The 24,575-nt window shown below is 43.2% G+C and overlaps 1 protein-coding gene across 2 annotated transcripts; it reads right to left on the reverse strand.

Annotated features, from left to right (window-relative positions):
* Positions 1-524: 524 nt before the first annotated feature.
* Positions 525-15,353, reverse strand: Wnt16 (Wnt family member 16). Of its 2 annotated transcripts, XM_032906902.1 has the most exons (5): positions 14,978-15,332; positions 14,556-14,803; positions 12,425-12,711; positions 5,247-5,703; positions 525-595 (listed from the first exon to the last, which is right to left on the reverse strand). In XM_032906902.1, exons 1-5 carry the CDS (start codon positions 15,070-15,072, stop codon positions 564-566), a joined length of 1,119 nt encoding a protein of 372 aa, XP_032762793.1. In that variant the 5' UTR covers positions 15,073-15,332; the 3' UTR covers positions 525-563. The 2 variants fall into 2 exon arrangements, with proteins under 2 accessions (XP_032762793.1, XP_032762794.1); XM_032906903.1 differs by lacking the exon at positions 525-595 and having other exon boundaries at positions 3,256-5,703; positions 14,978-15,353.
* Positions 15,354-24,575: the final 9,222 nt, after the last annotated feature.

The raw sequence follows: 24,575 nt of genomic DNA on the forward strand, positions 1-24,575 counted from the left end.
CTAGGTGGATATTGATTATGACCACAGCTGCTAGGCTGTTGCTAAGATGTTTCTTGGCAGCCGTGGAAGTCAGTCAACCCCGGGCTGGACCAGCTGTTTAACAGGGGAGGTCTTTACCCCACTACCTTTGCTTCAATTTTTTTTTTTTTTTTTTTTTTTTTCTTTTCTTTTTTTCGGAGCTGGGGACCAAACCCAGGGCCTTGCGCTTACTAGGCAAGCGCTATACCACTGAGCTAAATCCCCAGCCCCTGCTTCCAAGTCTTACAAGTCGAATGAAGGCTTCCACACACTTTGCTCACTAAAAAGACATAAGAACCTTTAGTTTGTGTCGACTCCATCCACACTTACTGTTATCCTCTCTTGGTAACACTTAAGGTTTCTTTTCAAAGCTTTAACCTGGTGCAAACCCCTCCTCTGTTATTTTTTTTTTCTTGTGTGTGGAGATAAACCATTACAAATGATAATCTACAAAAAAAAAAAAAACTTGCACAGCAATTGGCTATCAGAACATCAGTGAGGGTGTGTTTATTTTATTCTGACTTATATTATTTTATTTACTCAGATCATCTCGTCTTGGGTAATCCAACTGTGAGCCCTGTTGGGATGTAAAATAGAGGCTAATTTCAATCACGTTGAGCTCCTTGACCAAGTTTATATAACCAAACACTGAACCATCTCGTCTGTAACTTTATTATACTTACAGATCCCTCAAAGTTTACATGGCGTCAACCTGGTCCTGAGGATTTTGATACCGTGAGGTGCACAGTCAGAGTACTGTGGCTGTGGAGGGCACATATGTTGCAGCTGGTCCATCCTGTGTGAGCATGGCAGGGTATTTGATAGGAAGTTACTATACTTACCTCATCTGGGAAATGGAGCCATAATAATGGTGCTGAATTTATGGAGTTGTGAAGATTGTTCACACACACATATGTATTAATTATATATTAATTATATATTATATATTATATATTTACATGTATGAATGAAACTTATTTTACCAGCTATACAGCAAATGCTTTCAAGGTGTTTGCCAAAGTTATGTTTCCCATCTCTCTTTGGCATGCTACTCTATCATCTCCTTCCATTGTGACACAGCCTTGTTCTTCATGCAAGGCATCTTATGCTTGTAGCGTCTCGAAATTGAAATTAAAGCAAGGATCAAGGTACAACTTAGCTCTTCTTAGAGGGTTTGGCTTGGGGTCTCTTTGTCGTTCTGGTGCAAAGAGTTTGAACTTACGTTTTCTCAAACTGGCTTTGCAGATTATGGTGCTCCAAGTAAGGGACTGACTAGTGGCTTATTTTCCAATCATGAGGCCTTACAGGTGGTGATATAGAAACTTCCAGCAGCTCCTGAAGGGTCTGCACCTCCGCTTCCACAGTTGCCATCTCCACATCTCTCCTCTAGTCAATAACTTTGTTGAATTTTAAGGGTTACAGTCAGATGTTCAATACTCAGCATCAGTACTAACAAGGCTTCAGAAAAACTGTTTCAAAATACGTACTGTGAATATCACATAATTCTAAAGCTGCAAGGACATGTAAAGTCGTGGCTTGTAAATATTTATAATGAAATGTCTTTGTTCTTCATATAATGTGTGCTCCTTAAACTAGAGAACAAACCAAATACCATCCAAATTGGGGTAGGGAATGCCAGGGTCATTTATGCTCAAAAGAATGAATAGGTTTTGTAGTGTGTTGTTACCAGAAAAATGCTTTCCATATTCCTAATCCAGAGGATACAGATACCTCTCTTGTTTACTATACTTTCCCTTAATTTAAAAAAAAAAAAAAAAATGAGGGTTTCACTATGTAGCCCTGGCTAGATTTGAACTCACTCTATAGACTAGACTGGCCTGGAACCTTCCCAAGTGTGAGCATTAAAGGTGTGTGTAACCATACCTGGCTTATTTTTTCTTAATTTCATTTTAAGATGATCCATTCTTTCTCATTAGTCCTAAATCAGGAAAACAAACAAACACCCCCCATCCCCCACCCCTGCCAAGCCTTAATCGAACAATATATGAGTGGCACTGCTCCTATACACATAATCCACAAGACCCGGGTTTGATTTGTTTGGCAGTGAGATCTACGTGATGCCAGACACCACAAACACATCCCTAAAACTAGGATACGGAAAGCTCTGTTGGCTATGGGTATTTAAGTACCCTTTCCCCCGCAAACTAATGCGCTGGTTTTCCTCTACCCATAATCCCCTCCTCTCCGATCTCAAATGGTCTAAATTGGTTGGACTTAAACCCCTCCACCCAGCAAGGGCCCAGATTGCTATTAGACAAATACGAATACCTGTGGATCGCCCCCAGCTCCCAGTTGTCACTGTGATTGTTTCAAATATGAGCACATTTAAACCGGTCAGTGCTACGGTCAACACAGACGATCTTTGCCAGACCTTTCCAGGGAAGGAAATGTCCCTGCCTTCCATGTATACAACTAGATAATGAACTCTGCTTTTCTTTCGAAGGCCAGCTCTGCAAATGTGGTGGTCATGTGACCAAGAGAAGCAGAAATGGAGCTGCTGGAGGGTGGGGGCAGGGCAGGAATTTGAGGCACACAGCTACAGAGCCTGGCATTCGAGACTGTGCCGGAAACCAGATGAAAGCCATGGTGAGAGCCGAGTGAAAATTTTCTGAGTCAACGTTTGCCTTGATGTCTATGTCAGTCTCGTCTGGGTTTATTGCTATTTGCAACGTAAAGACAGATGGTGGAAACCTCAAGGATGGCGGCAGGGGCGGGGTCAAAGATAAGACGCCAGATACAGCTTGGGTGTGAGAAATTCTTCCTTGGCATCCTAGAAAGCACAACCAGATAGACTTTGGATTTTTGATGCAATGGCTGAAACTATTACAGAACCAGAGGTTGGCTGGTTCTCAGTCAGTGGACAGGGTGATGTTTCCTTTCTTTGTTTTAGTTACATGAGTACACTGCAGCTATCTTCTGACACACCGGAAGAAGGCATTAGATTCTATTTTAGATGGTTGTGAGCCACCTTGTGGTTGCTGGGATTTGAACTCAGGATCTCTAGAAGAGCAGTCAGCTCTTAATCACTGAGCCATCTCTCCAGCCCCAACATGAAGTTTTCTAATTAGTAGTTAATGTTCACTACAGTCTTCCTCTTTTTAAAGTAAAAGGATGATTATGTTCAAGGTAGATAAAGTACAGTCACTTTGTAAAAAGAGCATGAGAGTGCCCCGCCCCCACATCTCTCCAGTCAGAGAATAACAAGAAATAGAAGGCAAGTCTTTCAAATTAGCTTTGTATTTGTCCGTTTGCCATGCCCACATTTCTCACTTAGCAAATAGTAGCTGTTAGACTTTAAGGGTCACGAATAAACGTTCAAGTCGCGATTTATAACATCAGACTCCAGAAATCTTCCAGAGGTTTGCTTTTCGAATTGTTACTTTGTATTGCTTTAGAAAATTAATAGGAAATAGATCCAAATCTTTGATAAATATTGATCTTATTAATAAGAAAAGGGATGTATTTTTGTGTCCATCCTGAACTTAGAAAAACTATTTTCCATATAATTCTAAAATATTTAGCAAAGTAGAAAAGCATAAGCATTTACAGTAAAACAATCTAAAAGCAGCCCCGTGTGGCTTCAGTGGGTACTTCTGTCAAATATGTAGATTAAACTAAGAAACAGGGGTTAGGGGTTTAGCTCAGTGGCAGTGCAGTGGCCTAGCAAGCGCAAGGCCCTGGGTTCTGATCTTAGACCCATGCTTCACCACCACCCCCCACCAGGAAAGAAAAGAAAAAAGAAAAAGAAAAAGAAAAACAGCACTCAGCATTCAAATGGCAACACTGTATAAAATATAATAAATACCCAGAGTATCAAATCTGACATTATTCTGGCTTAAGTTCTTTTTCCCAGCTAAGACCTTTACTGTAGAATTTAGTATAAGAAAGCAGAGCTAAGGTTGAAAAGAGAATTCGACCACTTTAGCTACTGAAATAACAGGATTTTCAGTATTTTGTAACATACTTTAATCTATAGCACAGAAAACTGTCAGTTTTCAAGACAGCCACGGCTCTGCAGAGAAACCCTGTCTCAATTTTTTTTTTTTCCTTTTAAAGAAAACTGTCATTTTGGCAAGAACTACACATCCAGGTAACTGCCTCAATTATCTTTCCCCCCAATGTTTTAAAAAGGAATTAGTGGTATGAAAAAAACTGAAAAGCTGTTCTCATTTCTTGATGTAGTCTTATTATTCTAGTACTTTCAGGCTTTAACGATGAATGTCTTTACGTCGTAATATGTTACATAAGTTAAATACTGTATTTACAAAATATAAAACATTTGAAGTAAAACACTATACAAAATACTGTCTTTACATAATTAAGGGTGCTTTATCTTTTTCCTTCCATTTTCCTCAACTCCTTTTAAGGATTCTCCCAGTATATCACAACTGAGTGTTTAAGAGTAGAAACTGGTCTATAATAAAAGAAAAAAATAAATCCAAAGATTACAAGTCTTTACACGTCTTCCACTCCCCAGACAAAATCATCTTGGTTAAAAACACTTAAAAATCCAATTCATGTTTCACTTTTAACATTTTGATTATAAGTATTACTTAACATCTTTAAAGGGATTTTAAAAGGAATTTTGTATCTCTGAATGGTGATCCTTTTCAATGGCCCTTCTTTTGAAGTGTTTGGAAGAATAAAGTAAGCACCTGCCCCTTGGTTAATTTTCAGCATCTTTTGCCTATGCACAAACAATATAATTAATTCTATTAAAATATTAAGGAAAAATGCAACTCGTGTGTACTGCTCCTATAAAAGATGTCTTTAAAAAATTATCAATGTGCACCCACCATGACTGATTTCTGTAACCGCGTCCCCAGATCTTATCCTAAACCTGGACCAGTTCTCTGGGATAAGGGCTTTCTTTTCTTTTTTTCTTCTCTTCTCTTCTTTTCTTTTCCTTTCTCCATATTGCTTCGGAAACAGATTGCTGTTCCCTATATGCCAACGAATATTCCCCAAACTATCCAAAGGCGACTGCCAACCTTTTCAACTTTAGAATCCCAAGCAATCCTGACGTGCAGCTTGTGATTTGAAGTCTGCCAGAAAGAAGAAATCTCAGCCTGGCCCAGGGGGTCTGGGAACACTTTTACAGGCAGCGACTTCCCCGCCGTGCACAGTAGGGGGCGCCCTTCAGATGACAACACAGCTGGTTGCTACTGAGGCAATCTCATGCTAGGCTGGATGGAGAGGTTACTTACAAGTGTGGACATCGGTCATGCTTTCACACCTCCTGCAGCGGACGTAACAGCACCAGATAAACTTACACTCACACCTCTCCACGTGCCTGACTACGTGGGTGTTGTAGCCTCGGCCACAGCAGAGGAGGTTACAGCCATCAGCGCCTCCGGACGTACGGTTGCACTCTCTGCCCTGGGTCCCAGGAATACCCAGTTTCTTGTTCTCCACGCAGTAGTTGGGAGACTTATGGACGTATAGCAAGTCATCCTTGAGAATGGGTGTCTGCCTCTGGTCTTTTTCTCTCCTGCGCATCTTCCTCTTGGTTTTGTCTGAGATCTGGATGCTGTTTTCATATTTATCCTTTAAAAAATACCCAATCTTTTCAAAAGAAGACATAGTTTTCCAGCAGGTTTTCACAGCACAGGAGCCGGAAACTCCATGGCAGCGGCAGTCCACAGACATTAACTTGGCGACAGCCTAAAACCAACAACGAGTGTGTTCAAAAGTCATCATCGGTGCAGTGTTTCATTTAACAGCAGAAACGGTTAAACTAGCCACTCAAGTTTTTTCTGCTTTCCTCCATAAAAATGATGGTTTGAACATAAACCATCTTTAAGGTTGTTTAGAGTTCAAATATTTTGTCATTTATTTCTGTCTAAATGTTTTGACTCTACACAGAAAACCTTCCCACACTACATTTAAAACAGTGGGGGGACGGGGGTGGGGGCGGGGGCTCTAGCCTGAAGGTCTGAGTTGGATTCCTAGGAAACCACATGGTAGAAGGAGAGAACCAGTTCCTGCAAGGTGTCTTCCCAACTCCCATATGTTATGTGCACCATGGCATGCGCATTAACCACCTATACTAAATCAATGAACAGCTACATAAAACCTGTAAAACACATTAGCGTCAGGTCACCTAGTTTTACTAACTCATCGAAGACGGTGTGAAGTCTCACTCACTCCGCGGTGCCCGCCTGCATGTTTCCGATACCATTTAAAGTCTTGCTATTCAGAGTGTGGACCAAGCAACTCCAGCATCCCTTGTAAGGAATGTAGACAACCCTGGCCCAGAGCCAGATGTGCAGAATGAAAAGCTACACGTTAAACCAGAGCCTAGGGAGATTATCAGCCAAAGCACTAACAGGGAAGTCGCCTTCAACTTCCATACTGCACAAACAGAAACATCAAGAGAGCTTTCCAAGAAGACAGTTTCTGAAACCCTTGAAATCTGATTGGCTAGGGTGAGCACTGATATGACATAGTTGGCACCCTGTTGTGACACTTGCTGAATCTATTGAGTCTCCCTGGGTTTGGTCACTCTAAAGTCAGTTACATGACTAGGTAAGGAGGAAGTGAGACCATGCTAAGTCCGGCCATAGACCACACAAGCAACCTTGCCTCCAGCTAAAGGAGGAGAAACGAGAGTGACAAACTCTCCCACTTTTCTGGAAAATTAGTTGAAAACATGGCTCCTGTCCTTTTTGGATAAACAGCATTATTTTAACACGAAGAATAAGAGAATTGCAATTCTCGGGAGGGCGAGGCAGAAAGGCTGTGAACTTGAAGCTAGCCTGGGGCTCACTATGTTCCCCAGGCTAACCTAGGTTGCAGAATCGGACCTTGTCTGAAGAAAGGAAAAGAAATCCATGCTAATATTGTTTTAAATTTATTTCTAAGTGTGGAGTTCAGTTTATACAGCCTAGGGCACTAAACGAAGTCACAAACATTTGTAATAGCCCATTGTTTGAGGCATGTTAAGGTCTAACTACTCCTCTCTGTGATGAAGCCAGCATAAGAGTTAAGACGAATTTTTCAATAAGCCTCAGCTAACAATCAAAAGGGCTCTTAAGTTTTAGGGCTCTAACCTTTTCCGTATCAACATTGTTTCCTTCGGTCCCCAGACGATGGCAGAGCAGATTAATAAATCGTCAGGACTAGTTGTAGGGTTCACGTTCTGTCAACATGCTGGGCAAAATGAAAAATGAATCCGCCCAATTCAATGACTTAAAAATTAAGCATATAACTTCACAAAAGCAGTTTAAATTCTACTTACCGCTCTTATCAAAACTACAAAATGACCAAGGCTCTATTACTATTGAGATGTCTGCAGAAGGGCATTTTTCTAACATTCTAACAGTCTAACCACAGAGAATATTTCAAACAAGTAACGTTGAACTGCAGACTTAAATGAGAACATATGATATTGATTTGTACAATGTTTAATACTTCTTGGTAGCACTTAAAACAATCAATAGAATAGAATTCAAACCCTGTCCTTTCTAGACCGTCTGGTATAATCATTTTTATTACTAAAGCTTCAAAACTAATAAATGCGTCTATTTCTTAATATGCAAAAGCAAAACCACCCTACGGTGATAAAAGAACAACTCACTTCATAAACTATGGCACTCGGATAATCTGATACACAGCATTTGATATGCACAAAATACTTGCTCCTTTAAGAGATCTGTATGCAGATAAAGGTTTAAAAATAATGCAATCAGCAACCTTTGTTCATATTTTAAGTGGTAATGTATATGGAAAAAAAAAAAAAAGAGAGAGCTCAGTCAGTGTAGGTAATAAAATAAATTGTCCGAGAAGCCCAGACCTGAGAGTAAAGCGTATGTTTAAACCAGATCAGCGTTCCTGATAGTCATCACTTGGTGATTTAAAGCTACCTTCCCTTCAGCTCAGGACTGAGAGCCCAACTTCCTTTTTTTCACTGGTTTAGACGTGGGTGGTGTTGGTTTGCAAAGCACCAAAGACAGGGTGGATGGCACACCTAAGGACTTTTAAAGCCTTCACTCACACGGAACAGTTTTAAAACTTCCTCAGTGGCTAACCTGACTGAGAAGAGGTGACACAAAGTATCTCCATGAAGCAAGGTAGCTGCTGGGGGGAGGGGGTGTCAATGCCTCCCAAAGACCAGGAACTGGTCTTTCCTCCAGCTCAGTCATAACTCTGTCCCAGACAGTGTGAGTCAGCCGAACTGCTTCATAGTTTGGGAGAATAAAAAAAGAGACTTGCAAATTCGATTTTGTCACCTACTAAGCTTATATTAGGATTTTAAGGGATTTTCTACTCTAGAAAACAACTCTTTAAATAACAGGAGTTCCCAATTTCTACTATTATGTTTTTAAACTTCTAGTTCTATGACTTTTGATTGAACTTGGACCTAACATAAGTAGAAGAGATAGTATTCTTATCACAAATGGGACACATTTTTTTTTCTCCTCTAGAATTTACATATTGAAATGAACTTTGAGGAGAAGAATTCCCCGAATTTCACATCCAATTTGAAACAAATTTGAACAACAATGTCCCCATGATACTCCAGAGATAGAATTCGGAATTGGAGTAGAGCAATACAGTTCCTGCTTGGAGAATTTTATGAAACAAGGAGTTTTAGGCTACACACACACACACACACACACACACACACACACACACACACACACGTGCGCGCATACACACGGTTTAACTTTGCCAACATTAGTGTTTCTTGGAACAGATTTTCATAAATCACAATCACTTGATCTGATTTTATAGCAAGAAATTCTTTTCACTTAATATGTAGGTAATGAACAAGTACTTAGTTGTGATTCCAATTTTATAGAAAAATAAACAGTGTGGTTAAGACACTTGTCTTACAGAAATTGGTGATATATGATATGAAGTCTTTTTAACTCAACGAGCTAATCTTAGAAAAGCAGAGGAATGAAAGTGGAAAATATAAGTATATTTAAAGATATTGCCAAGACCCTCCAAAACGCGCGCCCTGTTGTCTTTTCTGCTGCGGTTCTTAATTAATGTTAAACAGCTAGTGGGACCTGCAGGGGTTGCCTGATGTTTTCTGGTAACTGAAAAAGAGAATAGCAACCGAATGAATTGTGTGTGGTTATAGGAAAATTCCTTTCTCCCCTCTAGTTGAGTTGTTAAGGTTTATAACAATGTTAACGAAGAAAGGTTGTGTTAACTATTGCAAACAGATGTGCCCGTTTGGGTGGCTATAGTGTAAACAATGGAAGAGCAATTAGGAAGGTGGCATTTAATCTGTGGGGTTCCTCACGGGAAGCTTTCGGTAGAATAGCGGTGAAATAGGAAAGATGTGACGCTGGAACTCAGTGCGAAAAACAGACAGCACCCAAGAGATGGTTTTAGGACTCACTGCTTCCCAGCGTTAGATCAAAGGCAATGCTGTGGATGAAGATTGTTCTCCACACACTACTTTATCCAGACTTTACTAGGAATAGCCAGAAACTGGTGTGGAACATTCTAAAACCAACAACCCCATTGTGCCAGCCATCAGAGGATCTGTTTAAGAACTCTGCGCGTGCGGACCGGGTGGGTGGATGCGTGTGTAGCACTCCTACCCCTCTGACCCACTTCATCCCTTTCCATCCCCAAACACACTTGAACCTACTGAAAAGCAAGACACTGTTGTGTCCGTCAGCTAGTTAGAAATCTTCTCGAAACAGGTCAATGAAAATTTGGGGGTCTGCCCTTCCCACTTTGTTGAGTTACTCATCATAAAACAAATTATGGGGTAGGGAAACTTAAAAGTTTATGAGGTAGACATGAGGAGAATGGAAATATTTTCAGCACACCAAAAGAAATACCCATAAATATTCCAAGTCACATTATTCCCAGAAGTTCTGCCCCTGGAAGACATCACATCATTCTCGCAGCCAATCACCGCCCGGCAACATTATTCTTGGAGTCATAACTTTAGGAATGGTGTCAGAAACCAATTGGGAATCAGAGTATTTAAGGTCAGCGGTTAGAAAATCATCTATCCTGCTCACAGCGCCACTGAGCGCCAGTACCCACACTTCTCTGACCGCTTTCCTACAGTTCGACTCTGGGATTTCGAGACTAGAAAAACCAACTCAATTGAATGCAGACTTTAAACTTGACTCAGACAAATATGCCTGACAGATCAAAATCATAATGGCCAATATTAAAAATTGAGTCAGTTTCTCGTCCGTGGTAGAAAAACCTGCTTTTTGTTTATGTAGACTTTTTTTTTAAATGCTACTAGTGGAAAGAAAAATACAAAAATATTTTGAATTATAATACCTCCGGACAAAAGACCAATAAAAACAACCATGTATTACCCTAAAAATAGCCAGGTAAACGGTTTGTCCTGCTTTAGGATTCCATCTAGAACAACGTGAAGGAAAAAAGAAATTCGGCAAAGGAAACTGAAATTCGCCCAAAATTCCCTCTGAATGTGCTGAATTGTTATTTGCCAATACAGAAAAACAGCAAAAATCTATGTAATGTGGAGGAATTGAGTTTCACCCTAGCCAACAGTGCATTGTATTAAAATTGATGCTGAACAAAATTAAAACATAAACGGCAGTTTAAGACCGGTTTTAACGATGATAAATTCAAACACTGCAAACTGCTTCGCAATTGCTAACTTCGGAGATGAACTGAAACTGAATGTTAATAATAAAACTAATTTTATTCAGTGCAAATGTTTTAGGGTCTTTCATAAGTTCAGGCACAACTTTACTTAAGAGGTCATCATAATATGAGCTTCTGAGGTTTGGTTTCCTTCCTTCCTTCCTTCCTTCCTTCCTTTTTTTTTTTTTTTTTTTTTTTTTTTTGGTGAAATGTTTAAATCACTATCAAACCATTTAAATAACAACTAAAAACAAATACTTACGTAACTGTTTTCTCAACCTTAAAAACACAATGATTTGATGTGCCCTGGTCATTTCCTTGAGCATAATGATAGAGCTTAAAAGAAAATGCTTAATTGCGTTTAACTTCGTTCATATCAATGTGTTAGAAATAATAAATGTCCCTTTACTTCAACCCAGTCAGCACCTCACTCTTATTCACAAAAGCCTCAAGGGACGCAGTGCTGACCAAGAGCAGCTGGAGGCAGGCAGCTAACAGCAGCGGAGCAACTGTTAGCAACAGGAAGCAGATTTCTGAAGCCCCAGTGAAAACTGTGGGACACTTTCATAACCTAGTCACTGAGTTTTCTTGTGTTCTGTTTTGCCTTTTGGAATTGCATAGTCAAATGAAATGGAGGCTTCGGGAGTTGTAATATTTTACCTAGTCTTCTAGCTTCTAGCATTTTCAGTTGAATAAAGAAAACTGACTGGAACTTCCAAGCACTGTGAATGAGCCCCGTTATTCTCTTGGCAACAATGTAAAAGACCAACGCAACATAGATTTTAGCTATTCCTAAGAGAGGCTGTGACTTGTCTGAATTTACTTCAGGAGGACGTGGCAGGTTCTAGTAACTGCATTGGGACCTCGGCAGGTAATTGGAAATTCAAAATAATGTGCTGATATGTATGTCTTGAAAAATTCATTATGACACGGAAAATATATTTTCATAAAAGTGTTGCGGTCTTTTGGGAAAGTTATAGCGAATTGCCAAACTACAGCAGTGTTGTAGAATCTGAACTTTATTGTATGACTAGTCAGTAATGTAAATATATAAAAGTTAAGAAAGCTACTCACATATTTCTTATTAAGAAAACAAATTTTAAAACCAGAATTTATAAAGGAGTTCACTAGGTGCTAGGTTCTTAAATTCAACTCCTCTCAACCTATTTCTAATATCGTTATGTTTTTAAAGATGTCTTTCTTTCCTTTTAATATAGCCATAACTTTATATTTATATTTTTTATGAGTTTTAATTGAACCCATTTTATGCAACTAACAATTTTCCATTAAAAAAAACTTTTGCTTTACGAAAAAAATAGTGATTGTAGATTCCCTAAGAACACTAATTGGAGAAAAATAATAAAAACTGTACAACATATGAACAGTAGATTTAAAATGATAATCAAAATTCAAATGTGGGGAGAACAGGTGACTCCGCCTAACACATGATAGATAGTATAAACCCATTCTGGGAATGACAAAAAGCAGCCGAAGAGAACCAATAAAAGAACAGGAACTTGTGTATCTTTTAGTTAATAATGTTTCTATTTACAAAGCACACCAACAATAAGACATCCTGCTGCAGAATCCAGCTCCTGCCAGTGGTATTTGTCTAGACTAAGCCAATGTAGCTGATCCACACTCATGAAGGGATACACACCTATTTGTTTCTCATACTGTCAGCATTTGACGTTTAAATCATTGGCATGGATTCACCTGGAAGCATTAGCCCCAGCCTTATTTACCTGAATGACACTAACGTTTTACTCAGTTTTCTAATACATACCTGCCGCCCTGCCTCGTTGTTGTGTAGATTCATGGCTAGCAGGACTTTGCTTTCTTTTTCTGTGGTGTTTCTGACCGGTAAGTCTAGAAACTTTCTGCTGAACCACATGCCGTACTGGACATCATCAGAGCATCCACCCCAGTGCCAGCCTTCACTCGCTGAGCCACCGTTCTGCAAGGCGGTGTCACAGGAACACTCGGTCATGTTGCCTGCACTGCACGACCTGGTTACAGAGTGCACCAGGCCTGCAGCCATGATGGCATAAATGAATGCTGTCTCCTTGGTGCCTAAGAAGAAAACATTGATAAATTACGGAGCCCTCACTTTCTGTTGACATTCAATCCTAAACCTAATCATCTTGTCTTAGGAGACAATCAATTTTTCAAATGTTCATAGAGAATGCTATAATATAGGAATATTTGGAAAGAAAATCTACTATTCTAGACTTTTAGAAAAGCAGCACTATTTTCCTGGATTCCACATTGGGATGACAGAAGCCTTATTGTCACCCACTCTCCTCATATATGACAATTCATGCTTTTAAAAATTTGTAACCCTTACTAGTACCTACCTTAGTGTTTCATAGCTAGAAGTAGCTTATTAGTACTCCTTGACTATAGAGCTTTTGCATGGACATTTGTAAATGACAATTAAAAAGGAAACAGATCCCTTATCTTTTTTTTTTCTTTTTTTAAGTGTGTTGCAACCACGAAATACAAATGGAGAGTTTTGGTGAGTTTTTTTTTCTTTAAATAGATACTATGCAAACTAAAATTAGCAAAAAGAAAAATCAAGGCAACTGGCAGATACATGTTCGTTTTCTTTCACATCAAAGATAAGATTTTAAAACGGGAGAATATGATGAATAACAATCGCTAGTATTGAGTTGTTAACATTTTACGCTTTACAGCTGGCTTTCTAGTCATATAACTAATGAAAGCAATGTAATTAAAAACGAGCAAAAATGCATTGTTGTGGGAAAGGATCCTATTTTGAAACAGATGCACTCTGTACTCCATCAGTCGAGTTGGAGTTAAAAATCTTTGAAATCAAAGTTCCATTAAGACATTCATAAAACAGACTAGGAAGGACTCAGCAGGCAACATTTTTTTTTTTCTTTCCAGATGTTTAGATTGGAATAGAAACAGCTTCACGCCCGTTGTCCAATAAACCTTTTCGGCAACGAATGCTTCTGCACGGCAGCAACTGTTTAGGACACATCCTCTTTTTCTTACTCTTTCTTTCTCCTCCGGGTTCTTAGCCCCCACCGCACCCCCCACGCCCAGGCCAGGGATCCTTCAGCCTCACTTGCCAGACAAAACTCAGAGTTGGGACGCACAGCTCTGTGGAGGAGCGTGCAGAAACTGAGTGGGGAAGGGTCAAAGTGCAGTACGAACGGAAATGAACTTTAAAAGACGGCAGCGCATCTTTCAATGCCTCAGGCCTAAAACACTGACTTGGCTAATATCACAGGAAGCATCCTAGTACCATTATTCTTCTAAGTCCCCAGGCCTGTTGAAGAACTTTTTTTTTCCATTGCACTTTCGCATATTGCGGAAAGCACGCCGGGTCAAGGAGATATGGAAGAAACAGAAAACTGGGAGATGCAGAAGAAATCGCGCTCAGGTGACAGTCCCTTTAAAAATCACCTTTGTGCACTAAACCTGGTGTTCCCAGGAGTCAATAAAAAACGTGCGGCTGTGCTTCAATTAGCCACTTGTCCGCAGCTCTGGGCGCCACAGAGCTGCTTAAATCAAAGCAGATGCGGCAGCAGCATTCCCGGCTGTAGACCTCTTGTTTGTCCAGCTGGTCACCCACGGAACGGGGCGCCATGGGGTCCTAGGGGTCGACGGGATGGGAACTCAGAGTTTTTCTGCAACTTTGGCAGGGGCCACGGGAAGGAAGGAGAACCGCAGCCCTACTAAGAGTCCCTCTGCAGATCCGGGCGTCCCCCTCCCTAGGGCCACACCTGCACACTGGGATCTGGCCCTTGTCACCCCAGTTTCCCCGCACCAATATGAAGACCTCACCTGCACCGGATGGTGCAGGCACTATTCTCTCTATCGAAGGTACAGGCAGAAAAGCTGTCGCCTCATAAGTCCCACCATCCCCAAGGGTCCCGGTGACTCACCGCTACTCAGTTCATAGCCAAAGAGGGGAGCTGTAGCGAGCTGGGTGGAGGTGGCAGTGGCGACCATACAGTTCCACCTCTCGTGTCGGAACTGGCTTCTGCACTCCTGAATGCCCAGCCTGGCGCCCTCGCGGATGCTAGGCAGCAGGTACGGTTTCCTCTTGCACAGCTCCTTCTGGCGGCTGTTCAGCGGCAAGCCGGAGCAGCCCAGCTTCTCGGGTACCCCAAAGGAGGCGATGCCCAACCACCTGTAAGACGCGGCGCCCCTGAGATAAGCCGCTCCCTTGCCCTCCCCCAACCCAAAAGTATTAGGTCAGCGTTCCTAGGGTCCCCACCCCTTCTCCTCCAGTTGAAAGCCCTCTGGGTACGGGCTATCCCTTTGACCACCTACCCCTATATGCCTCTGCAGCGCCCATACTCACATCCAGTTGCCCTGGGTTCCGCAGGGGAGCAGCGACAGCACGGCTGCCCACAGCGCACACAAGCTGGGCAGGGCCAGGAGCGCCGCTCTGTCCATGGCCCATGCATGGAGGCCCCCAGCCCCAGTCGCTCCTCTCCTCTCTCCTCTCTCCAGAAGCCCGCAGGGCCTGGGGTCAGTTTCCTAGCACCCAGTTGTTCCTTGCCCTCTTTCCCCTGGAAGGTAACATTAAAAAGGGCAGCAAGGACAGAGACAATCGGCAGTCCCCTAGGCAAGATGCGGTGGAGAAAGTAGCCTAAGGTCCACTCGCGCAGAGGTGAGTACGTGCTGGAGATGCGGGAGCGTCCCTCGCTTTCCAAGGTGAGAAACTTCTGCTGATGTCTCTGTGTCTCCATCGCCCCAGGCTTCTCCTCGCATCTCCTCCCCCGACCGCGCCTGGCGCCTGATTGGCCCAGCAGCAATCCCGTACTTCACCATCTGGAAACTTCAGTGTCTCATTGGCTAACAGTGAGCTCTACGGGGGGCGCTCCCGGGCTGAGCCTGGGCGACTGTCTAACTAGACCTAGGAGTGTCGCGACCTTTCCTCCTGTCACAATGTCCTTAGAGGAGGTCACTGCGAGATTGAGTCAAGCAAAAGAGCAAGGATCTGATGGGTACTTCTTAGCATCCTTGAGTGAAAATCTAATCACATCTAGATTTACCCTCTGAGTAAAAGAGTAAAGGCTTGTGTGTTGGGGGGTGGGGCACTCTGATCTTCTTTCTTGTATTTCTCGCTGGTGAATTATCTTTATAAGGTCAGAATTGATACTACAAAAAGCTGACCTGTCCACCCTTGGCAGTGGAGAGGAGAGGTGAGAAGGACTCTCTTTTCCTGTCACTTGAATATACATTTATTTTTGGCATTGCATCAAATTTCCCATATTTTAGTTGGGTTCTGTGATGGCTTTTCTCATTCGTCTTATTTCTCTAGCTTTTGAGAGCACGGGGGGGGGGGGCGCGGAGGGGAATGGCAGGCAGACAAATGGGTGAGAGCTGACTAGAGCTTTCCAAACAGCTGAGGGTTGTCCCTACCCTCTTCTGACCCACACTGACCCACCCAGAGATACCTTACACAGTGCTACCGAGTGGAAACAATGGCGACAATGGCAAAAGCAGAAATACTGCACCCACACCAACTGCATGCTCAGATGTATGGAAGTTTGTAGAAATAAGACTCCTTTCCATAAGTGTAAAACCCAGGCAGGAAGACAAAATCCAAGGCCAGATACATTCTGATCGTCAGTAATGGAGGTAAACGGAATTGGCAGCTTACACCTTCATAAAAATATACTTTAGAAGCAGGAAGTGTTCTGACAACTAGTAGTCAGAATTCTTTTTTTTTTTTTTTTTTTTGTTTCCAAGAACCCTTTGAAGATGCTGGAATATGCTTTGTTGTGGTATCAAAGTGCCCCGCCTTCTCTCCTTAGAGGCACAGTGTTTCTATCACCCGCTCCCAGGAGGACGTCTGGAATGTTAGCAAACTCTCCAGGTGGTGTCATCTCAGCGGGTGCCCCCGCTTAGCCACGTCACTGAAAGGCTTTCACAGCGCCTGTGTTCCCTGCTTCTAATCCTCGGCATCACTTAAGGTCACTCAAAGCTCACTCAAACCCCCATCCGGTCCCATTCACTCCTTTACCCAGCAAACATTGCACGCACGCTACGACGTACCGGGTCCTAAAACCACACTGTAATTTTTAGAAAGTCAAGTTGATGATAGGGTATGGTTACTGATCCAGAACTATTTTGGCTAATAGCTAGTGGCCTCTCTGAAAGTCGGAGCCTTTAGCCAAGCCCACTCTATCCTCTAAGCCTCTCCAAGAAGGGACCATGGCACATCCATAGTTTTACCAGTGCCATTGGTCCAGAGAGGCAGATCTTCTTTCCCGAAGCACAATTTACTGAGTGGATTAATGCGATGAGGAACATCTCGAACAGATGCCTAAGTGGCCTAAATGCTGAAAATAGAGACATTTCTTCCTTGTAAGGGAAACTGGAGAGGGTGTAATCTTGGGCTTGGGAGGAGGGTGTGGAGAACATCAATCGCTTGCACTGATTTTTAAAGGCCAACAGTGTTTGATTTGTTTTTATTCAGAAATATATATTGAGACTGCTTTGGGTTAAAATGTGAGACTGGCACCGAATCACATGGTAGAGCTCATGATTTACTTGACAAAACAGACAAGTAAACCAGCAATTACAATGTGATGAAGTGAGTGTGGGAAGTGGAGTACACCGTGAACATACAGAGGATATTCCAGAATTACGGGCCAGAGGGACGAGTCTGCTGAACGCTGCCTCTAATTTTCCTCCAGCGCTGTGTGCCGGCATTCTGGTAGAGCCTTGGGAGAGACACCAGAATATGCCATTCTGGCAGTCAGCCTGCCAGCATTTTCAGGTCCCAGACACAGTTCTATAGTGTCTCTTTCCTGTGGCCTAGGGCCTTGGGACGGATGCTATTCCATGTGTGCTTTTCTCACAGAGTAGCCATGTCCATTAGTTCACTGGCTGGAGGGGTACCATTGACATTCAGTGAGCAGACAGGTGAGTGTCAGGCACTGTGAACTTTCACAAGTGAGGGCCTGCTACATACCTACAGATTCTCTTTTACTCTGTCTCTCTCTTCTTTTCCTTTTTATTACTGCTCCCCACTCCTGCCTGTATAAATAGACCTTGGGCTGTCGGAGGATGATAATCAACAGGGATTGGTTCTCTCTTTCCACCATGTGGGGATTAAACTCAAGTGGTTAGGTCTGGCAGCAAGTGCCTGGGATCCTTGAGACAGCTCCGAGGCCTCATATCTGTCTCCTTTTCCTTCCTTTCTTCCTCTTTCAACAATTACAAAATTCTACTCTCCATGCATAATTTATACTGATATTGTACATAAGGCAATACATTTGCGGGGAGAAGGACGTTTGCTTGAGATCTCTCTGCTAGTAGCAAAGAGCCAACGGCCAAGTTTATTTCAGATAGCCCAGCCCATCTACTACACGCTCTGCTGTAGATCCTCATTCGAAGCTACCATCTGCTTTTCTTCTGACAAAAATCTCAGATTGTTAAGTATTAGGGCCTAATTTTATTTTTTTTATCGCGTCCCTGGGTTTTTAACACAAAGCACACGGTGCCTACTGTTTGTTTTCGGGAATACACAGAACCTGTAATCGGAAGGTCTCCCAAAGATCTCTCTGAGAAGCCGGTGTCTCTGAGGCAGGTGGCAGTTTGCTGGGGCAGGCTTCCGTTTCCCTTTCTTTGCAGAATTGGGCATGACTGGGGCTATGGAAAGAACAGTGGGAGAAGCGCTATCCTGGGACACCATCCTGGGACACTACCCTGGGACACCATCCTGGGACACTACCTTGGGACACTACCCTGGGACACTGTCCTGGAACACTACCCTGGGACACTACCAGGGACACTACCCTGGGACACTACCCTGGGACATTACCCTGGGACACCATCCTGAGACACTATCCTGGGACACTATCCTGGGACACTACCCTGGGACACTACCCTGGGACACTACCCTGGGACACTACCCTGGGACACTACCCTGGGACACCATCCTGAGACACTATCCTGGGACACTATCCTGGGACACTATCCTGGGACACTACCCTGGAACACTACCCTGGGACACTATCCTGGGACACTATCCTGGGACACTACCCTGGGACACTACCCTGGGACACTACCCTGGGACACTATCCTGGGACACTATCCTGGGACACTATCCTGGGACACTACCCTGGGACACTATCCTGGGACACTACCCTGGGACACTACCCTGGGACACTATCCTGGGACACTATCCTGGGACACTACCCTGGGACACCATCCTGGGACACCATCCTGGGACACTATCCTGGGACCTGGGACACTACCCTGGGACACTATCCTGGGACACTATCCTGGGACACTATCCTGGGACACTACCCTGGGACACTACCCTGGGACACTATCCTGGGACACTATCCTGGGACACTATCCTGGGACACCATCCTGGGACACTACCCTGGGACACTACCCTGGGACACTATCCTGGGACACTACCCTGGGACACTATCCTGGGACACTACCCTGGGACACTATCCTGGGACACTACCCTGGGATGGCCAGTTGGCAGAGGCGATAATCTGTGTGACACACCTGAACTAGGTCTGAGTTATCCGTTTGTTAAGAGGTCAGAAGCTATGTATCTGTCAGATGTGAGTCTCTTGCTGGAGCTCTCCTACCAAGAGAAGGGAAGCTGCCGGCCTGACAGGTGTGTCTTCCTAAGACACAGTGGGGCACAGGCGTCTTACATCTTCACAGCATGCTTCCTTCTGAATTTCAATGAAATGCATTATTTAGATTAAGAAAAATTTAAAACATGGTCAAATTGTAATTCGTCACATTCTAATCAGATCAAATGAAATTTTTATTGTCAGAATTAAATATGCTATAGGTACTTTATCCTGGAGGATGAAATAAAGAGCTCGTTTATGTTCTAATTTAGTTCTATTAAGATAAGTGGGCTCATCTCTACTCTTGCTAATAAACATTAATGCTCTCTCTTAAGATTAGAGGAATAACAGAGAAGATATGTTAAATCTAGCCATACATATACCTACAGATTTCAAATACTTTGCTTCTTTAGCAGAATGTTATTTGATATTTTTAGTTCTGTAATTTGGAGGGGGAGACAAAAATGTCACCTGACCAATGGGCTTCATGCTCAGTGTGTATGACTCTCACGGATGCAGGTGCCACCTCTGTAAGTGGTCATTGGCTGAAGAAGGGCTTCCTGGGGTTCAAACCGAAGCTCTTATAAATGCTAGGCAAGTACTCTGTCATGCCATCCAATTGTTTATTCCAGAAGTGAGAACTAATATACTTGTTTGTTTGTTTTTGTTTCTTAAGACAGGATTTCTACCTGTAGCCACAGTTGTCCTAGAACTCACTTTGTACACCAGACTGGCCTTGAATTCAGAGATCTGCCTGCCTCTACCTCCCGAATGCTGGAATGCAAGGCACGAATGAGTCACCATGCCCAGCAAGCCATGAGAACTAAAATTAATGCCACCTCAGACCCTGAGCTTAGTATCCCAAATTTGACCAATGCTATTAATATGACTTCGAATTTTCAGAGGCGACTAAACTATCTGTAATTTCTTGATTCCATAAGAAGAATGTGGCCTTGAACTTCCTTCCTTAGCAAAGAGGGGGTGTTTTGAGCAGTGCCTCTAAGAAGGAGGTTTTGGAGAGAAGATGAAGACTTTAAAGGCTCAAGGAACCTCTTCCCTCTGCTTTCTTCACTCACCCCACCCCCCAGCATGCTCCCTCTCCTCTGTGTGGTCGTGTCTGTCAAGATTAGTAACAGAACCAGAAGAATATTCATCTGCCAATAAATCCCACCCCCAACCTGAGACCATTGTAGATTACTAGATATAGAAACCAACGAAGTCTGTTCCTTCTGGTAGTTTTCTCCCAGCCCCTGGGAGCTCAGGAAAAACTCTGCTTGCATAGATATGCCTTGGACTCTGCCTCTGGCAGCCCATCAGAGAACGAGACTTCTAAGGGCCCTGTTGTAAGAATTTCTGCTGCAGATCACAGAGACTTATGCACCGGAAACTGATACCAACAGCCACCCAGCTGGTCTTAACTCCCACGACAGAACAGAAGACCAGAGGTGGCTTTTCACATAACTGGGTTTCCATTCATTCTATTTTAAAATTCACCTGGATTCTACAACTGTGGAACAGAGCACTGGCTCCCAGGAGGGGGTGGAGAATTGTGTCCTGGACATCCCGCTGTCCTTTGGTGGCCAGAAAAGCCTGTAGGAATGACAGACCCAGGGTGAGGGGAGACACCAGTGGTCACCTTGGGAGAAAGAGCAGGGTCTGAAAAGGGATGGGAGCTTTCTCATTAAATTTGCACAACTACAAAAGGTAGGTATCTATTGACTTGTCCTGTAGTTCAAGGTTGAAAAAGCCTCACATGCTGTTAATAGAAAGTGGACATCTCCTACTGTCTTGCTTAAAATACAAAATGTGTGTGTGTGTGTGTGTGTGTGTGTGTGTGTGTGTGTGTGTGTGTGTGTGTGTGTGTGTGTGTTTAAACTTGGTATATGGTATGTGCTCATGTGGGCAGGTACATAAATGAGGAAGCCAGAAGAGGACGTCAGATGTCCTGCTTTCTCCCCGAACTTGGAGCTGGGCTGGCAGTCAGCCAGCTCCATCCATCAACCTGTCTCTACCTCTCACAGTGCTGGGGTTACGTGGGTACTGGGATCTGAACTCTGTTCCTCATGGTTTGTGAACAGCCAGCACTCTTACCCACTGAGTCATCTCTCCAGCCCTAGGATTAAAGTTTTATAAAATTCATCTTGAAATCAGCCCCAGATATGATTCTTTACTTGCATTATGTGTGGGAAGCATGCAATGATTTTAGGATGGAGGGAGGAAACAGAAGTCTAGGCAAACAAGAAGGGTCATTTTTTAAATCTATGTCTAGTAAGGAGAAGACAAAACTGAAATATACACAGAGACCATGTATTCTTTAAGTATTCCTTTACAATTTTTCCTGAACTTTACCAGAGAATACGGTATTGCTACAAAGAAAAAAAACCTAACAGATTGTTTTTCCTAGAGCATCTTATTAAAGTTGAAAAATCAAAATTTTTGAGACAGTTCATTTAATCTTGACTACGCTCGTCTTGGTCCAACTGGGGGTCTGTGTAATTACACTTAATACTGTGATGCCATAAATGTCATTTAGCCACCGAACACCCATGCTGCATTTTACCTCCCATGCTGTCCCCATGTGAATACAAAGTTTCTTGAATCTGGCCAAGAAACTAATGACATTTGGTGTTTACTCAGGCCTCTTTACCTGCGGCGAATCACCTAGAAACCGGACCTTGATGCTTTCATCATCTTGACTGGTATTCTTCTTATTTTTAAACCTTTTCCTATGTCAATTTGAAGCCCTCTGGTCTTCATTCATTCGTTTTATCTGTAGTCCTTATTTCTGATTAAATTCACCCCATCCTTATTTTCTGTATGTATCCTGAATTAGATTTTATCATTTTCATAAAAATATGCTTCCGGATTTACATTCAATTTCTTGGGACACACTGTATAAAGATTAGAATTTCTTCTTCTCATTTCCTCACTCAACCCATTTCTAGAGCACAGCACTTCACTTCTCAATAGGAAATCAGCTATGACTTGTATCTACCCCTTCTGTTTGGATGTGACGTATAACTAACTGGCCCGAGTTCCAAGGGGACCTCTAGGCTTTGGCCAGAGATGTCACATCTTTTGTTTCCTCTAGTGTTAAGATCAGTAAGCCAACTGAGATTCTTAAGTCGTTCTGGTAAATCTGCAGTCACGCCGTGTGCTTACTTACCTATCGGGGAAGCATTTTGAGCTATGCTAATAATTCTTACCGGGGTTTTCCCTGGGGAAAGCTTTGATTCGAGAGGGGGAACGCACAGAGTCAGGAGATTTATGAGGGCTCGGAGACAGAAAACACAAGTGCTCTCAGTAGGTGTGAGGTATGTTCCAACGGCAGCCTCCCACCCTCTGTTAATGATTATGGGAAAGGAGGCATCAATACAAAAACAGGCAACTTGAGGCCTCTCAAGTTCACGATCTGATGAAGTCTTCTGGTGCCAGACCAACTGTTTGGGGTTGTCACATGGTTTAGTGGGGCAGCCTCCAAAACGGGCTGCAAAGCCACAATTTTGATATACTGGGCCAGACGCCAGAACAGAATCGCAATCCAGCCGACTGAACCAGAGATTTCAGTTGCTATTTCAGCACCAGCACATTGTCCGAACCCCCCCTCTCCCCTCCCCCGGGCTCGCTCGCAAAACCAGCCAATACGGCGGACTAGCTTTTTAATGCTGTTGTGGGGAGTGAAGCAATATTTGCCTTATAGGTTAACTGAGTTAGGGCAGGCTTCACTGGAAGGAGTTCCCTTTCAGGAACTGATTTGGCCCTCAGCATATCTTAATCTTATAGTAATTGTTGGCAGCACAGGGTGGGGCTCAGCGCTGGAATCTAACATGTCATGCTCCACGCCCCTAGCCCTAGGGGTTCTGATGAAGAAAGCTTGCATGCAGGGCACTGAACTGGTTTGAGTAAATATCAGTGTTCTGGAGAGAAAAAAAAAGCTTCTTAGTGGGGCGAGACTATGTAAAATTCATCGGCCGAAACTGGAGAGAGCATGGCCGATGGGTAACACAGAGCTGATCCAACATTCACACCAAGCCTCAGGCTAACGGACAAGCATAATAATCTCCGACCAAACAACATCTTTCACAGTTAGCTAAGCACTAATTCTAGACCTGATACTGGAAAGAGGCATCGGGGAGTGGAGTGCTTGCTCTTTTTGAGGACACAGAGGGCCACGCACGGAGAAGGAGGGTGGAATAGTTTTCTTTGGAGGCTCCCACCAGAAATGAGATCGAATTCACCAACTACGTTTCTTCCAACATGAGGAGATGAGAAACCAGGTCAGATTGCTCACCATAGAAGGAAGAAGGGAGGGTACAGAAAATTCAAAGAGGCAGAAAGATGCTAATTAGGTCTGCACTGTGCCATAAAATGTATTGCAGGCCCTCAAAACAGCCAGGCAGACCGGGAGATGGTGGCCCATATCTTTACTCCCAGCACTTATGAGGCAAAGGCAGACTGATGTCCCTGAGTTCAAGGCCAGCTTGATCTACAGAGTGAGTTCCAGGACAGTCAGGCCTACACAAAGAAACCCTGTTTCAGGCAGTCAGAAAAGCGGCCGGGCAGCCGAAGGCGGCACATCTGCAGTGCGCATGCTCCGGACTGTACACTGAGAAAAGGAAAGTCACATGATGACATTTAGCTGCTGTGTGTGTGGAGAGCCCGTCAATCACCATCAAACACTATGCTATTATCAAGTTAACAGAGAGAGAAAGATTTCACTAAGCTCATGGTGAGCCTATATGATATTAGGCTCTGTGATTTTTAACTGTAGAACATGTTATCCTTTTCTTCCCCCCACTCTTCTTTCTTAACATTAAAATTGACTTGTCATTCCTCATACCTTGTCACCTTAGGCAAGTGGGCCAGAAACATATGGAATAGCTATTTTGTGGTAGACTGGAAAGCTGGCTGAGATTAAAGAGAAAGGAAAAAAGTCAAATAGGGTCTGCGAGAGGGCTTAGTGGGTAAAGGGGCCTGCCGTGCAAGCTTGAAGATCTGAGTTCGATCCCTGGAATCCACAGAAAGGTAGGAGGAGAAAACTGGCGCCAAAAAAGGACCAACTTCACAAAGTTGTCTTCTTGCCCCTACACATATTCATACTCACGCCTGCACCCATGCAGACTTGCATGCATACAGTGATAGGTTAAGGTTTTTGAAAAATTGTCTTGCAATATGTCTGTCACATTTGAGAAATATCACTGAAGTAGGCAGATGAACATCCAAATGCTGAAGCAATATTCTGATTCATTTCCTACTCACAATTATATGTTGATAGGTTATGCACTGTGCAGGCTCCAGAGTGCACACTACATGTGTGTGACTGCTACATCTAAAGAGGTCTGA

The sequence above is a fragment of the Rattus rattus genome, chromosome 6, assembly GCF_011064425.1.
Source record: "Rattus rattus isolate New Zealand chromosome 6, Rrattus_CSIRO_v1, whole genome shotgun sequence".
NCBI lineage: Eukaryota > Metazoa > Chordata > Mammalia > Rodentia > Muridae > Rattus > Rattus rattus.

What these genes read in the sequence shown, in the direction of transcription:
- Wnt16 (XM_032906902.1), bottom strand. Translation starts at nt 15,072, where the DNA reads ATGGACAGAGCGGCGCTCCTGGCCCTGCCCAGCTTGTGTGCGCTGTGG. An exon ending in GGAACCCAGGGCAACTGGAT is followed by an intron (nt 14,804 to 14,977) that starts GTGAGTATGGGC and finishes CGCGTCTTACAG; the next exon opens with GTGGTTGGGCATCGCCTCCT. An exon ending in ACAACGAGGCAGGGCGGCAG is followed by an intron (nt 5,704 to 12,424) that starts GTATGTATTAGA and finishes TGTTGGTTTTAG; the next exon opens with GCTGTCGCCAAGTTAATGTC.